Here is a 17,336-nt window from a genome sequence, read left to right on the forward strand (position 1 = left end):
TAACAGAGAAATAAGGAAGTTACAAATTTTACTGTTTGGCTTCTGAAACACGAACACAGAAATAAGGAAGTTACAAAGTTTGCTGTTTGGCTTCTGAAATAATAACAGAGAAATAAGGAAGTTACAAAGTTTACTGTTTAGCTTCTGAAACAGTAACACAGAAATAAGGAAGTTACAAAGTTTGCTGTTTGGCTTCTGAGACTTAAATTTATAAACAGAGGTGTCACATGACGTTCATTATGTGGTTTTCTAGACATACGATGACAAATATTAACAGCAGAGTCACATAACGTTCATTGTGTAGTTTACTAGACATACGATGACAAACATTAACAGAAGATTCACACAACGTTCATTGTGTAGTTTACAAGACATACGATGACAGACATATTTAACTGGGTAGCCCCGTAAAATTTGTTGTTTGGTTGATTTTGAAAATTTTGAGACATGAATTTCGGTGTATCACACGTGCAGTGACGTATTACTATAGTGAACGTTGTTTGTGAGTTTCATTGTTTACTTAAAAGGCTGTCATCACATATTTTTATTCAACGTTATTTGTCACTATAACTATTAACAATAGAGAGATTCAAATAATAAACTTCTAGTTTATTTGTTAATATATAATAATGAAGAAGAAAGAAAACAATAATAGTTAAGGTTTGCTACGATAGTAATTAAATACAAATATTTTATGCTGTTGATACGTTACGACCAAGGTCGTCAGTTTATATTTTTGAAAGTTATAAAATACATTCAGTTCTCAAGTTCCATTCACTTAGGTGGATAACTTGCTCATATTCCACTCACCTGGGTGACTCCGACACCATCAATTGAAGAACTGGCTGAAAATGAGCATTGTTGTTTTTTAACTAACAGCAACGAATGTAAATCGTGATTAACTTTAATAGATCAAACGGAGAAGGGAATATTGAGGAAAAATCTGTTAATAAATTTATAGAGCGCACCTGGAACTCACTTTTAGATGTCCAATCTGCAGTCAATCACGTCAGTTGTAGAAAAAACAGGAAGGCACACTTGTGATTTTCTCAAAAATTGACCACGTGTATGGAACTGATTGTCGTCAGAATATTATTACGCATGCTCAAATTTATCCTGCGTTCTTTTTCACGATCTCAGAACAAGAAATGAGTAATGAACGTGATGTATGCGAACTTAAGACTGTTTGACACGACTTGTTTAGCTGTGATTCGTAAAAAGAAGTCGTTTGGAAAATGATGGAACGTGGGTTGGTAAGTTATGTATTCATCTTATAATCTAATGCTAAAAATCTGTGTTCGTTAAAACGTCGCTTAAGATGTTTTCTCTTCTTGTGAATTTAACGCAAATATTTCTGACCTTAAAATATACCTTAACCCTCTAGTTATATCTAGGTTATATCCGCGGACTTATAACACTAGAATATAGCTTTTGATACCCATGGTTAGCAGAGTAGAGATAGCCCTAAATTTCAAAACAACAACAAACTAAAATATATTATTTGTGTTATTTGTAAATATAAAATATATTATTTGTGTTATTTGTAAATATAAAATATATTATTTGTGTTATTTGTAAATATAAAATATATTATTTGTGTTATTTGTAAATATATTTTAATATTTTTTCTACACCTGTACGTTTAGAAAGCTAAAGTTTTTTAACGGTAAAATAATTGCATCTATATATTTTTAAAGCTAAAACTCTAAATGACAAGTAAAGAAATACGTTGAAATATGTGAAATTATATGTTCTCCGCTAGTACAGAGGATTTATAACACTAAAATCAGGCGTTCGATTCCCGTCGGTGGACTCAGAAGATAGCCTGATGCGGCTTTGCTATATGAAAACACAAACACATTATATTATATGCTTATAAAAGTACAGATTTCGAAGTTATACGTTTAAAATGTGTTGAATAATGTGCGTAACTTTAAAAGTATGATAGTTTTTAATAAAGCTGTTAAAATGTTTGTTAATTATATGTTTAGAAATATAATTCATGTTAAAATTACTTTATAATACATATCTGTATATCTTTAAAAGGAAGTTCGATGATATTTAAAGAAACAAGCTAAAAATCTTGAAAGCAATATGGCTGAAAATGCTAAGAAATTTTCAACATGGCTTAAAAATACTGCAACATGCGTGGAAGTTTATGTGTTTGAAAGACTTTTAAAATACTTTAATACCTTTAAAGGTTTTATATATATTTAGAAAAAGTCAAAACTGGCCTAAATCATAGTAAAACGTCTTCCTAAGCTGTGTTGAAATATCTTTAAAACTTGTAACGTTTAATAAATACATGATTTAAAAACACGTTAAAATGTTTAGACGCTGTGTGCCTAAAAAGAGGAACGTCTGAAAAGTAACTGAATAAATTTTTATTTCTTAACAACAGTTAAAGAAATACATGAACTTCATCTGAAATGATACATTTAAAATATCAAATAGTCTAATGATAGTTAATGAAATACATTAAGAATAACATAGATAGGGATTACATGATGAAAATATTGAATGGCATTAGTTTGGGGAATTCTTCATGACGTTTCGAGATTTAAAAAAAACTAAAAATAAATTAAAGAAATAGTAAAGATACTTGAAAGCCATGTTTTCAGAGCTTCACATATCTTGGTAATATTCAAAGCAATACTTAAGCACTTTCCGAGATTAAATAGTTGAAATTTCTGATTTAATACATTAAACTGTTTGAAAACTATAGGCTTAATAATAGTTTGAATAATAACTTAAAAATATCTTAATTAAGTTATAGTTAGTAAATAATAAATGTTTACTTATTTTCTACAATTTTAGTTAATTTAGGTTCGAACCGAAATTAAAAATCCTATAATTACAATATCTAACAAGATAATTTGATGTTCTCACAATTTTGAAATAAAAGATTTTATATTCTTTTAAAAGAATATATCCTTTCTGTCTCTTTGTTTGTTTGTTTTTGACTTTCACGCAAAGCTACTCGAGGGCTATCTGTGCTAGCCGTCCCTAATTTTGCAGTGTAAGACTAGAGGGAAGGCAGCTAGTCATCACCACCCACCACCAACTCTTGGGCTACTCTTTTATGTATACTGTGTTTGTTTGTTTTGAATTTCGCACAAAGCTACCCGAGGGCTATCTGCGCTAGCCGTCCCTAATTTAGCAGTGTAAGACCAGAGGGAAGGCGGCGAGTCATCACCATCCACCGCCAACTCTTGGGCTACTCTTTTATGTATACTGTGTTTGTTTGTTTTGAATTTCGCACAAAGCTACCCGAGGGCTATCTGCGCTAGCCGTCCCTAATTTAGCAGTGTAAGACCAGAGGGAAGGCGGCGAGTCATCACCACCCACCGCCAACTCTTGGGCTACTCTTTTACCAACGAAATGTGGGATTGACCGTCACATTATAACGCCCCCACGGCTGGGAGGGCGAGCATGTTTAGTGCGACCGGGATTCGAACCTGCGACCCTCGGATTACGAGTCGAACGTTTTAACACATTTGGCCATGCCGGGCTCTTTTCTGTCAATAAAGTATTTTGTAAAAATGTCTTTAGCTGCAGATTGACCAAAACCAAAACGGGTAAAGAAACTGTTTTTATTAATATATATTTTCTAGGAAATGTTCTTGTCCGATATAAATATTCCTAATTTAAATGACTTACTAAAAAGAAAAACCGAACAAAACAGAATATATAAAGTACGTTCAGTGCCACGAGTTGACGTAGTCGTGCAATTTGTATTTCGATGTAGGTCCCTTTGTTTGGTTCTCACGAGTGTTTGGAGAGGAAAGTAATTAACGTATATGAAACAAGATATATAAACAAAAAACCTTCATGCCAACTTTACAATCTAAACCAATGAAAGTCCAACGAATGATGACGAATATTACTTTTACCCTCGACAATAGTATAAACCTAACTTTATGTTCCAAAGTTCAATATATATCGGTTTTTTTTCATAAAAATTTATGCTATATGAATTCTCTAAAACATTGCTTTTAACTAAACACTGAATAAAAACACACTCACTTTTCTCTAAGACTTGCGAATAAAAAACACATGCAGGTTATTATGAAAAAAAAACAACAAACTTACCACCTGAACACCCCTAGTCCTCTGCTAGTACAGCGGTAAGCCTGCGGATTTACAATGCTAAAATCAGGGACTCGATTGTCCTCGGTGGACTCAGCAGATAGCTTGATGTGGCTTTGCAATAAGAAAACACACACACCTCTAGACTCGGTATAAATTATTAATAACATTGATCCGCATTCTTCAAAAGCACGAAATAAAGCAACCAATATCGGTAGGAACACTGGATTACAATCACGAGTATCCTGTACAAACATTGGATCAAATTCGTCAGTATAACAGTTGTTAATTTAATGACGAGGAACACACTTTTTTGAAAATTAAAGTTTGGAGACAGTTTGAATGGGTAATGAAAAATTTTATTATAAATGTCCAAAGTTTTTAATCATCAGATACAAGAGGTTAATATAGACAGGATCGTACATAAAGTATGGAATAAAGAGGACAACTGGGCCAGAGATTGTTTTATAGCCTAGTATGAGTATCTTGGTAGGACTGTTTTGTCCAATTTAGAAAGCTTTCTTTATTTTGCTTTTGTTGGTATATAGTTCTTTATTTAAAAATTACCTTGTTTTATATATCTATACTGTGTTTTTTTTAGTTGTTATTGTGATAAACATGGAAGGCGTTTTTATTAATTTCGCTGGATGTGGTTTCCAGTTTTTCGGTTTTTCCAATGTAGAATTTTGGACATTTATAACAGATTATTTTTATAAATAATGTTGGTATTGTAAGATCTTATGGTAATAATTTTAGTTTAGGGCTGGGTGTGGAAGAAATGTTTTATAAGGTTGATTTCTTCATCTATGTAGTCAGTTCAGCAATGTGTTGTTTTATAAGGTTGATTTCTTCATCTATGTAGTCAATTCAGCAATGTGTTCATAAGGTTTTATTTAGCATATGGATTATTTGTTTTGATTCAGGAGCGGAAGTCCATGGGATATGGGTTTTTCGGTTTCAACTGTGTGTTCGGATCTAATAATGTCGAGTTTAAGAGAAGATACTTGTTTGTTTTTTTACTTTTATGTTCAATAGTGAAGTTAACGCTAGGTGTATGGAGTTTGTGTTTCAAAGAAAGTGCACATGTATTCGGTAGAAATGAAAGCAGTAAATGTGTCGTGATATAACTCTACCAATATAGGGGAAAATAAAGTACTCATTGTATAACTTGTGTTTCGATCTGGGCCACGAATATGTTGGAGAGAACAGGTGAAACAGGGTTGCCATGCTAAAGTCCTTCACTAACTTGTTAAGCAATCTCCGGTCATGTGACCCCTTGTTCCATACTGCATGTATATTCTTTTGTATATGTAAACTACTTGTACCTGACGATGACGTAACATTATCCAAACGTTGTTCACTCCATTCAATCCGTTATCAACAAACCTTTATTAACATTGAGTAAAATTCTTCGGTATCCTATACAAACATTGATAAAACTATCAGCATCCTATAAAAACATTATATAAATACCAACAAAATCCTGTACAAACACTGATAAAATCAACAGTATCCTGAACAAAAACTGGATGAAACCACAATACTTTGAACAAACATTGATAAAACAAATAGTACCCTGTTCAAACACTGGATAAAACAACCAGTACTCTGTATAAATATTGACAAAATTATTAGTATCCTATGAAAATATTATATAGATACCAACAAAATCCTGTAGAAACATTGATGAAACTCAGTATTTTGTACAAACACTAATAAAACCAATAGTATCTTGTACAAACACTGAATAAAACGACAATTACTCTGTACAAACATTAATAAAACCATCAGTATCCTATAAAATCATTATATAAATACCAACAAAATCCTAACAAACATCGATAACAACACCAGTATCCTGTACAAATATTGGATAAAAAACATTAGTATTTTTTATAAATATTGATAAAAAACATTAGTATTTTTTATAAATATTACATAAAACCACCAGTATCCTATACAAACATTAATAAAACCACCAGTATCCTATACAAACATTGATGAAACCATTATTATCCTATACTAACATTGGATAAAAACAATGAATATTATATACAAAATAAATAAAACATCTGTATTGTGTTGAATTAGTAAACAACTTAATATATATTCTGATAAAGTACTGTAGAAACGTCTTAATATATTTTATGCAAATACTAAATACAACGCTATTTTTAACGGGCAGTTAATCAACACCTCTCACCGATAAGTCTTTGGCGATTCTACTTAAATAGTAAGAATTAACGCATGCGCTATCACAACAGCGAAATGCGAACAATGAACCCTTAAATTTACACTTGCTCAGGTTATTTATATATTTTACCCCCTGCCCAATACGAATTTTAAATGTACTGAAAAAAACATAAAAAAGAAAGCATTTCATTTCTCCGTTGTTGTTGTATTTTTAGATGAATGTTTTGGTAATAAATGTGCCTTGGTTCAAGTACTCTGATTAGTAGCTGAGAATGCAGTGGTATTTGTGATAAAAATTCGGTGATCCACAGTAATAAAATACTTATAACTTCTTACTTTCTGGATATCATTATAATAGATCGATCTGAAACAGTGTTCGACCTTCTTAGGAAAGAGGATGATTAAAATAACTCTAGATAAAGAAAAGTTAAGTAACGTATACATACAATAGTATGATTAAAATAACCCTAGATAAAGTGAAGTTAAGTAATGTATTCATATAATAGGATGATTAAAATAACCCTAGATAAAGTGAAGTTAAGTAACGTATACATACAATAGGATGATTAAAATAACCCTAGATAAAGAAAAGTTAAGTAATGTATTCATACAATAGGATGATTAAAATAACCCTAGATAAAGAAAAGTTAAGTAAGGTATTCATATAATAGGATGATTAAAATAACCCTAGATAAAGTGAAGTTAAGTAACGTATACATACAATAGGATGATTAAAATAACCCTGGATAAAGTGAAGTTAAGTAATGTATTCATATAATAGGATGATTGAAATAACCCTAGATAAAGTGAAGTTAAGTAAGGTATACATATAATAGGATGATTAAAATAACCCTAGATAAAGTGAGATTAAGTAATGTATATATATAACAGTGTATTTGAAATAACCCTAGATAAAGTGAAAAAATATAATATATTTTGAGTAGAATGATATAAAGTAGTTTGGTGTTCCTAAAACTTATGAATGTTATGTTATAATCACCAGGAAACCTAAATATAGTGAAATTACGTATATATATAACAGTGTAATTGAAAACCTATATAATTGAAAAACCTAAATATTTTGAGTAAATTACGTAATATATTTTTAATTAGAACCTATATAATCAGAAACCTAAATATAGTGAAATTACGTAATATATTTAATTAGAACCTATATAATTAGAAACCTAAATATAGTGAAATTACGTAATATATTTTAATTAGAACCTATATAATTAGAAACCTAAATATAGTGAAATTACGTAATATATTTTAATTAGAACCTATATAATTACAACCGAACCTATCTTTCGTAACCTCATCAAGTATACTAAAGGTATAACTTCATTTATTGAAACTTCGCTGAAAAATTGGATTTTTGTTACACAGGCTGTTGATGGAGTAGATATAATCCTAAGAGAATGAATCGTATAAAAATAAGTAAAAAATGTTTTAGGATATGCACCTGGTCATTTACCTAAAGTCATTTTAAATATCTATCCTTGGTTAAACCTAGTAGAACAGTTTGAAATGGTAACAATAAGTAGACAACTAAGAAAGGTATTGGATTGGTGTACTAGTTACTATACTTACACTAACCTTGTGGTTGATAATCAACCATTTGCTACATTTATGACTTACACATTAAAAACCAGGTTTCGATACCCGTGGTGGGCAGAGCACAAATAGCCTATTGTGTAGCTTTGTGCTTAATTCTACACAAATAAAGCTACATTTATACAGGATACTTCACTATATTTATATTACATTTATATTGGACACTTCACTATATTTATATTACATTTATAATGGATACTTCACCATATTTATGGTACGTTAACACTGGACACTTCACTATATTTATATTACATTTATACTGGACACTTCACGATATTTATATTACATTTATACTGGACACTTCACGATATTTATATTACATTTATACTGGACACTTCACGATATTTATATTACATTTATACTGGACACTTCACGATATTTATATTACATTTATACTGGATACTTCACTATCTTTATTGTACGTTAACACTGGACACTTCACTATATTTATATTACATTTATAATACATTTATAATGTATATTACTTTATAATGTATACTTTACTATATTATATTACATTTATAATGTATACTTTACTATATTTATATTACATTTATACTGGACACTTCACGATATTTATATTACATTTATACTGGATACTTCACTATATTTATTGTACGTTAACACTGGACACTTCACTATATTTGTAGTACGTTAACACTGGACTCTTACTTCACGATATTTATATTACATTTATACTGTATAGTTTACTGATTTATATTTCACTACATTTATACTATGTTTATACTGGATATTTCACTATATTTATATAACATTTATATTGGATATTTCACTATATTTATATAACATTTATATTGGATACATCACTATATTTAGACTATGTTTATACTGGATTCTTCACTATGTATATATATCGCCACATATCAACATATTGACATGCTTGTCATTCATCTTTGGATACTACATCTTTGGATACTACTTCTTTGGATACTACATCTTTGGATGCTAAATCTTTGGATACTACTTCTTTGGATACTACATCTTTGGACACTACTTTTTTGGATACTACTTCTTTGGATACTACATCTTTGGATACTACTTCTTTGGATACTACCTCTTTGGACGCTACATCTTTGGACACTACTTCTTTGGATACTACATCTTTGGATACTACGTCTTTGGATGCTACATCTTTGGATGCTACATCTTTGTATACTATTTCTTTGGATACTACATCTTTGGATGCTACATCTTTGGACACTACTACTTTGGATGCTACATCTTTGGACACTACTTCTTTGGATACTACATCTTTGGACACTACTTTTTTGGATACCACATCTTTGGATACTACTTCTTTGGATACTACATCTTTGGATGCTAAATCTTTGGATACTACTTCTTTGGATACTACATCTTTGGACACTACTTTTTTGGATACTACTTCTTTGGATACTACATCTTTGGATACTACTTCTTTGGATACTACCTCTTTGGACGCTACATCTTTGGACACTACTTCTTTGGATACTACATCTTTGGACACTACATCTTTGGATACTACGTCTTTGGATGCTACATCTTTGTATAATATTTCTTTGGATACTACATCTTTAAATACTACTTCTTTGGATGCTACATCTTCGGACACTACTACTTTGGATGCTACATCTTTGGACACTACTTCTTTGGATACTACATCTTTGGATACTACATCTTTGGACATTACATCTTTGGATATAACATCTTTGGACACTACATCTTTGGATAGTACGTCTTTGGATGCTACATCTTTGGATACTACATCTTTGGACACTACTTCTTTGGATACTGCTTCTTTGGATACTACTTCTTTTGACACTACTTCTTTGGATTTGTTTTATTTTTGTCCAATATAAATACTACTACAATTACATTCTATTTTGTAAATACCCTGTTTTTCTATTAATTACATTTTATCTTTGATATTCACTATCATGTCTTCTCTCCTATTTATTGTTTTTGAAATTCGCTACAAGTTATATAGAAGTTTTGACTGTATATATTTTTTTATTTCTCAAGAAAGAAGACTCTACTATTTCATAAGATAATGTACCCATACTTGATACTATGAGTCTAAAACTTATTGTTATTATGTATTTTTGGTACTACGTTAAACCTTATGGATTTATGCTGTAATGACTTTATTAGGTCCTAATCATTTTTTCTCTTGAGACATTTAGAACCATACTATTTTTAACCCTAGTTTTTAATTGTTCATGATATATATTTATTGGTGTTTTCTTGAGTGTGTACTTTCTTTCTACATATCTCCTATTCCATTGTAATGATCACTTTTGTTAAGTATTTCAGTTTGTTCTTTTTTATTCACTTTACAAACGATTATATTTTATTAATTTTATAATAATTATGTTGTTCATTATTGTTCGGTTTAAATCTTTTTATAATTTTATGACATTCTATTTTAATAGCTTTTACGTTATAATAACTTCTTATTTTACTTAACTCGGTTTAAATATTTGTTAAAATTCTTCCTTACTATAATTCGTTAACTTAAATGCAAACCCTAAGCCTTTTTCTAACACTTCCTGTTGTTTAGTAATTAGTGTTACATCTGAATTATTAACTATTTAATATTTTTCTGGGAATGTTGTTGACCTACTTTCATTTCACTTTTCTTTTTCTAACAACCTTTTAGATTTCTGGTCTAATTTTCTCTAATATTTTTCGACGTCTTTCTTTGTACGCATCAAGTGAAGTTTTCACATTCAAACTAATTTTTCTATATTTTATTTTGCTACCGTCAGATGTAATTGTGTATGTGTGTGTTTTCTTGTAGCAAAGCTACATCGGGCTATCTGTTGAGTCAACTGAGGGGAATCGAATCTCTGATTTTAGCAGCGTTGTAAATCCGTAAACTTACCGCAGAAGACCAGATGTAATTAATACACTCCAGGTCTACTATGGAATTTCTTTTTGTTGTATTATAATCCTCTGTATGTGTTGCCTATTTCTTGTCTGCCCCCAGTGGCACAGCAATATGTCTGCAGACACACCTCTAGAAAGCGAGTTTCGATACCCGTGGTGGGCAGACACAGATAGCCCATTGTGTAGCTATGTGCTTAATTCCAAAACAAAACATACAAACTCAATCGTCTTTAAACAGTAGTTATTTTTCCTAAGTAAGTTTAAAATAGTGTAAATAGGAACTGCTGCTATTTTTAATTATTTTAAATGTTACACATGTGCCGATAATTTATATTTACAAGAAGTCTGCCAGAACATTACGACTTCAACTTATCAAAGACATTAAGGGTTTTTGCTAAAGACTGCAATTTGAAGAATTATGATAACAAAGAGTAAGATGTATTCTTGTGTAACTATTTCCAACAGGTTGTTGTGTACCAAAGCCAAATATGGTGTCTGCACTAGAAATGTGTTATTATTACCTCATCTTTGTTGTGCAGCTGATTCTCTGATTTTTTTTGAAGTTATGCATTTCCCAGATTTAACATACAGCCTATTAAAAGTTGTGAATATTCCTTATTATGTAATAGGTTGTATATTAAATCTGCGAGATACATAACTTCTACGCAGGACATTAATAAGTGTAAGGAGTATTTGTTGCTCTGTATGCTGCTGTAAGTGCTTATCCTGGCCAAACTGTTTAGAGACATAAGGTATGCGACTATCCTAGTCAGTTAGTTCAAAGACTTGAGGCAAATGATCATCCTTGCCAATTTGTTTAGAGAATGTATTGTCGACACATTGGTGTTTTTTAGTATCAATTTATTGGTCAAATTACCTACGGCACTTTGGTGTTAGGTTACTGGGATCTTTACTGTCACCTTATTAGTTTCGTTACTGTTGGTATATGTTGTTTTCAATGTCAGCCTATCGTAACCAACCTTTTTAGAGGCGTAAGGCAAGTGATCACCTAGCCAATGTGTTCATAGACGTGAGGCAAGTGGCCATGCTAGCCAATCTGCTCAGAGCTTATAAAATTTTCAAGAATTTGTTTGTTTGTAGTTGAACACAAAGTTACACAATAGGCTACCTGTGTTTTGCCTACCACAAGTAATGAAAGCTGGTTTATAGTATTATAAAAGTTAGCAGACTTAGCGGTGAGCTACTAGTGAGCAGAATTTGTTTAAAAAATTTGACAAACGTGTTAGCTATTCCTGTGATTTGGATGAAGTTCCAATGTGTACAGTCGTTCTGCAGACAAGGAGTAACATTTTCACCTTGATCTATGTAAATATTTTCAAGTGTTCTGAAAAGCAGTAACATTCTTCAATTAATACATCAGTTAATGATTGCACTGAGGTCTTTATAAGTAAATATGCTTCAAAATATTTTGTAGGAACATATCCATTTCGTTTTGTGTGTTTCAGAGGGACTGGCTTAATCTTGTAGTTCGGTCGGACACTGTGCTTGCAATCTGCAGGTATTGGAATGGGATATCGTCAACAGTTCTGTCTGCCTTTCAGCTATAAGGACTTTATAATGTGACGATAAATCCCATTATTTTTAATAAAGAGTAGCCAAATTGTTGGGGATGTTAACTAACTGCTTTACCTCTTACGCCATCAGTTCAAAATTAAAAGCTGTTACCACAGATAGACATTTAGTAACTTTGTGCGAAATTTAACAAATATATATTTTCAGTGAGGAATACAGCTGTATAAACAATAATCCATTGGTTCATCGTTAAGACTAATTATCATTTCTCGAACACATAAATTTTGCCATGATCACTTAAATAGTTCTTGGTCTAATCTCATTGTCAAGTTCAACTTGTAAGAAGTTATGCATGTGGTCATGGTACATAATTAGAAGAAGACACCTTAAAATTTTAGACATTAATCTGTATGAAGGATCATAGATCAAGCATCATACTGCACTAACCTAAATTCAGCACAAAGTCAGTGCATTCTTTTCTTCTTGGTTGTACAACCAGCATCAGTTAATCCGTTACAGATCTTTAATAGCCCATGTTTACCTTCAAGATGTACCACTGTATTGGAAAGTTAAGAGTGTATTTCATACGTAGCTTCTGTTTGCTTTTGATATTGTATTCGTAGTTCCCTTGAAATAATATTTGTGGAGTGGTCAGAATGTTACTTCTTATGTAACTTCTGTCTTGAAGCCCGTTTTTCTTGGGTTTTACTTGCATTTAATGATTTAATCAGTAACTACTGTATCAGATCCATATACTCGAGTCAAGACCAATCATGGCTTTAATTACTCTATGGTAAATATTGCCGATAGCAATGCTTAAGCTAAATTACACATTTAGTTTCGTAGAATAAGATCTGTAGTTAGAAATAATAGGGTTTGTGGTTCGGGGCCATTTTCAGTAATGAGGTCTGTGGTTAGGGATCATTGTTTACAATGAGGTCTGTGGTTAGGGCCTATTTTCTAGAATAAGGTCTTTGTTAAGGGGCCATTAACTAGAATAAGATATGTGAGTAGGGGCTGTTTTCTGGATTAGGTTCGTGGTTAGTGGCAATTTGCTAAAATAAGGTCAGTTGTTAGTGGCCTGGATGTTGGCTTAATTGACAATGCCAGACATATTCCAAATGTAACAGTCTTTGTAGCTCAAACGTTTAAAAAATATACCCGACTTTTGTGTATATGTAAAGGTGCATACCAGAGTGTATTTGGTCGCATGCGACCCTAGTTAATGCAATACATTATCTGATTTCTTCCAGGTTAGCTAGTTATCATTGTTTGGTCTGTAAACTCTCACACGTATACTTGGCCCGGCATGGCCAGGTGGGTTAAGGCGTTCCACTCGTAATCTGAGGGTCGCGGGTTCGAATCCCCGTGGCACCAAATATGCTCGCTCTTTAAGTCGTGGGGGCGTTATAATGTGATGGTCAGTCCCACTATTCGTTGGTAAAAGAGTAGCCCAAGAGTTGGAGGTGGGTGTTGATGACTAGCTGCATCACGTCTAGTCTTAGACTGCTAAATTAGGGACGGCTAGCGCAGATAGCCCTCGTGTATCATTGAGCGAAATTCAAAAAACAAACAAACACATTTATCCTTGTCTCTTTAGTTGTGTTCAATATTGATACATAATTATTTCTTCCAATTAAAATAAAGTATAGAAAGTCGAAACATTGTTCTGTACATCACTTCAAGTTTTAATACCCATACGAACTGTCTTAAAAATACATTTTTACTTCGAATGGGTTTCTCGTGACCATGAAATATTATTTCCACCTTACATAACTCTTAACTTGTCACTGACTCTCCAGCTATTATTGGAATACAAGAGAAAACTATTCACACGTTTTATAACAATCTTGTCTCTGACTTTCATATGTTGTTGCACAAAAGTAATTCCACTTTTTACATCTCTCAAAGTTCCTGCTGACACTAACGGATTTGGTTTGTTTTGAATTTCTCTAATTTAGTAGTGTAAGACTAAGGGAAAGGCAGCTAGTCACCACCACCCACCTCCAACTTTTGAGCTACTGTTTAACCAAGTAATAATTGGAATGACCTTCACATTATTGAGTCTTCACGTCTAAAAGGACGAGCATGTATGGTGTGATCGGGATTCGAACCCACGAGTCTCGGATTAGGAGTCCAGTGCTTTAACTACCTGGCCATGCCGGGCCAACACCAACTGTTTTTGTATTTCGACACAAACTATATCCACGTTTCATACCTCTCAAAATTATCGCTGATCCTCTAACTGTTGTCAGATGGTAAGATATGTAATTACCATAAAACTTGTCACAGTCTCTCTAGCTATTGTTGGATGCCAAGACAAAATTATATCCGTATTTTTTTAGGACTCACACTTTTTAAATCTTTAACTCTTGTTGAATTCTAAGACAAAAGTATTTCCACATTTTATATCCACTACACTTGTCTCTTCCTCTATATCTACTGATTCGTGCCAAAACAATGTTATTTCTACTTTTTACAGTTTCCACACTTGAATTTCACTCACTAGATAATGTTGGATGCCAAGACAATATTATTACATCGTTATTCAATCAGAACTACTATCATCTTCTGAAAGTAATTCAGACAATATTATTACCTCGTTATCCAATCAGATCTACTATCATCTTCTGAAAGTAATTCAGACAATATTATTACCTCGTTATCCAATCAGAACTACAATCATCTTGTGAAAGTAATTCAGACAATATTATCACCTCGTCATCCAATCAGAACAACAATCATATTGTGAAAGTTATTTAAACAACATTATTACCTCGTTATCCAATCAGAACTGCAATCATTTTCTGAAACTTATTTAGACAATATTAAAAGAAAGTTATTTCAACAACAAATATTACGTTATCCAATCAGAACTACAATCATCTCGTGAAACTTATTTAGACAATATTATTACCTCGTTATCCAATCAAAACTAAAATCATCCTCATTATCCAATCAGAACTACAATCATCTTGTGAAGAGGATTATTTAGCAACAATATTTTTTTACCTCGTTATCCAATCAGAACTACAATCATCTTGTGAAAGTTATTCAGACAATATTACTTTACTCGTTATCCTAATCAGATTATGCCAATCATCTATATCTGAAAGTTATTTAAACAATAATATTACCTTGTAATCCAATCGGAACTACAATCATCTTGTGAAAGATATTTAGACAATATTTTTACCTCGTTATCCAATCAGAACTACAATCATCTTGTGAAAGTTATTTAAACAATATTATTACCTCGTTATTCAATGAGAACTACAATCATCTTGTGAAAGTTATTTAGACAATATTATTACGTCGTTATCCAATCAGAACTACAATCATCTTGTGAAAGTTATTTAAACAATATTATTACTCCATTATCAAATAAGAACTACAATCATCTTGTGAAAGTTAGAGAGACAATATTATAACCTCGTTACCCAATCAGAACTAGAATCATCTTGTGAAAGTTATTTAAACAATATTATTACTTTGTTATCCAATCAGAACTACAATTATCTAGTGAAAGTTATTTAGACAATATTATTACCTCGTAATCCAATCAGAACTACTATCATCTTGTCAAAGTTGTTTAGACAATATTATTACCTCGTTATCCAATCAGAACTGCAATCATTTTGTGAAAGTTATTTAAACAATATTATTACCTCGTTATCCAATCAGAACTACTATCATCTTCTGAAAGTTATTTAAACTATATTATACCTCGTTATCCAATCAGAACTACAATCATCTTGTGAAAGTAATTCAGACAATATTATCACCTCGTTATCCAATCAGAACAACAATCATCTTGTGAAAGTTATTTAAACAATATTATTACCTCGTTATCCAATCAGAACTACAATCATCTTGAGAAAATGTTTAGACAATATTATTACCTTCTTATTCAATCAGAACTACAGTCATCTTGTGAAAGTTATTTAGAAAAGTATTATTACCTCATTATCCAATCAGGAACTACAATAATCATTTGTGAAAGTTATTTAAGTGACAATACAATTACCTCGCATTCAATAAGAACTACAATCATCTTGTGAATGTTATTTAGACAATATTTTACCTCGTTATCCAATCAGAAATACAATCATCTTCTGAAAGTTATTTAAACAATATTATTACCTCGTTATCCAATAGAACTACAATCATCTTGTGAAAGTTATTTAGACAATATTATTACCTCGTTATTGAATCAGATCTACTACCATATTTTGAAAGTTATTTAGACAATATTATAACCTCGATATCCAATAAGAACTACAATCATCTTGTGAAAGTTAATTGGAACAAGCTATTATTACCCTAGTTATCCAATCAGAACTACAATGATAATGTGAAAGTTATTTAGACAATATTATTACGTCGTTATCCAATCAGAACTACAATCATCTTGTGAAAGTTATTTAGACAATATTATAACCTCGTTATCCAATCAGAACTACAATCATCTTGTGAAAGTTATTTAAACAATATTATTACCTTGTTATCGAATGAGAACTACAATCATCTTGTGAAAGTTATTTAGACAATATTATTACGTCGTTATCCAATCAGAACTACTATCATCTTGTGAAAGTTGTTTAGACAATATTATTACCTTCTTATCCAATCAGAACTACAATCATCATGTGAAAGTTATTTAGACAATATTATTACCTCGTTATCTAATCAGAACTACAATCATCTTGTGAAAGTTATTTCATAACCCATTACCTCGTTATCCAATCAGAACTACAATCATCTTGTGAAAGTTATTTAAACAATATTATTACCTTGTTATCGAATGAGAACTACAATCATCTTGTGAAAGTTATTTAGACAATATTATTACCTCGTTATCCAATCAGAACTATTATCATCTTGTGAAAGTTGTTTAGACAATATGTGGCTACCCTGTTATCCAATCAGAACTACAATCATCTTTGTGGAAAGTTATTTTACACAATATTATTATCATCGTTATCCAATCAGAACTACAATCATCTTGTGAAAGG

At 31.4% G+C, this 17,336-nt stretch overlaps 2 protein-coding genes across 2 annotated transcripts in view; both read right to left on the bottom strand.

Annotated features, from left to right (window-relative positions):
- The window catches only part of LOC143231727 (ran-binding protein 9-like), a 165,469-nt gene that overhangs the window by 81,071 nt on the left and 67,062 nt on the right, over positions 1 to 17,336 (bottom strand).
- The window catches only part of LOC143231300 (uncharacterized), a 19,646-nt gene continuing 11,113 nt past the window's right edge, over positions 8,804 to 17,336 (bottom strand). The window contains exon 2 of the mRNA XM_076465851.1: positions 8,804 to 9,726. Coding sequence (XP_076321966.1) covers positions 8,804 to 9,726 — 923 coding nt within the window. The remainder of the gene's footprint in view (positions 9,727 to 17,336) is intronic.

This window comes from Tachypleus tridentatus, chromosome 11, assembly GCF_004210375.1.
Source record: "Tachypleus tridentatus isolate NWPU-2018 chromosome 11, ASM421037v1, whole genome shotgun sequence".
NCBI lineage: Eukaryota > Metazoa > Arthropoda > Merostomata > Xiphosura > Limulidae > Tachypleus > Tachypleus tridentatus.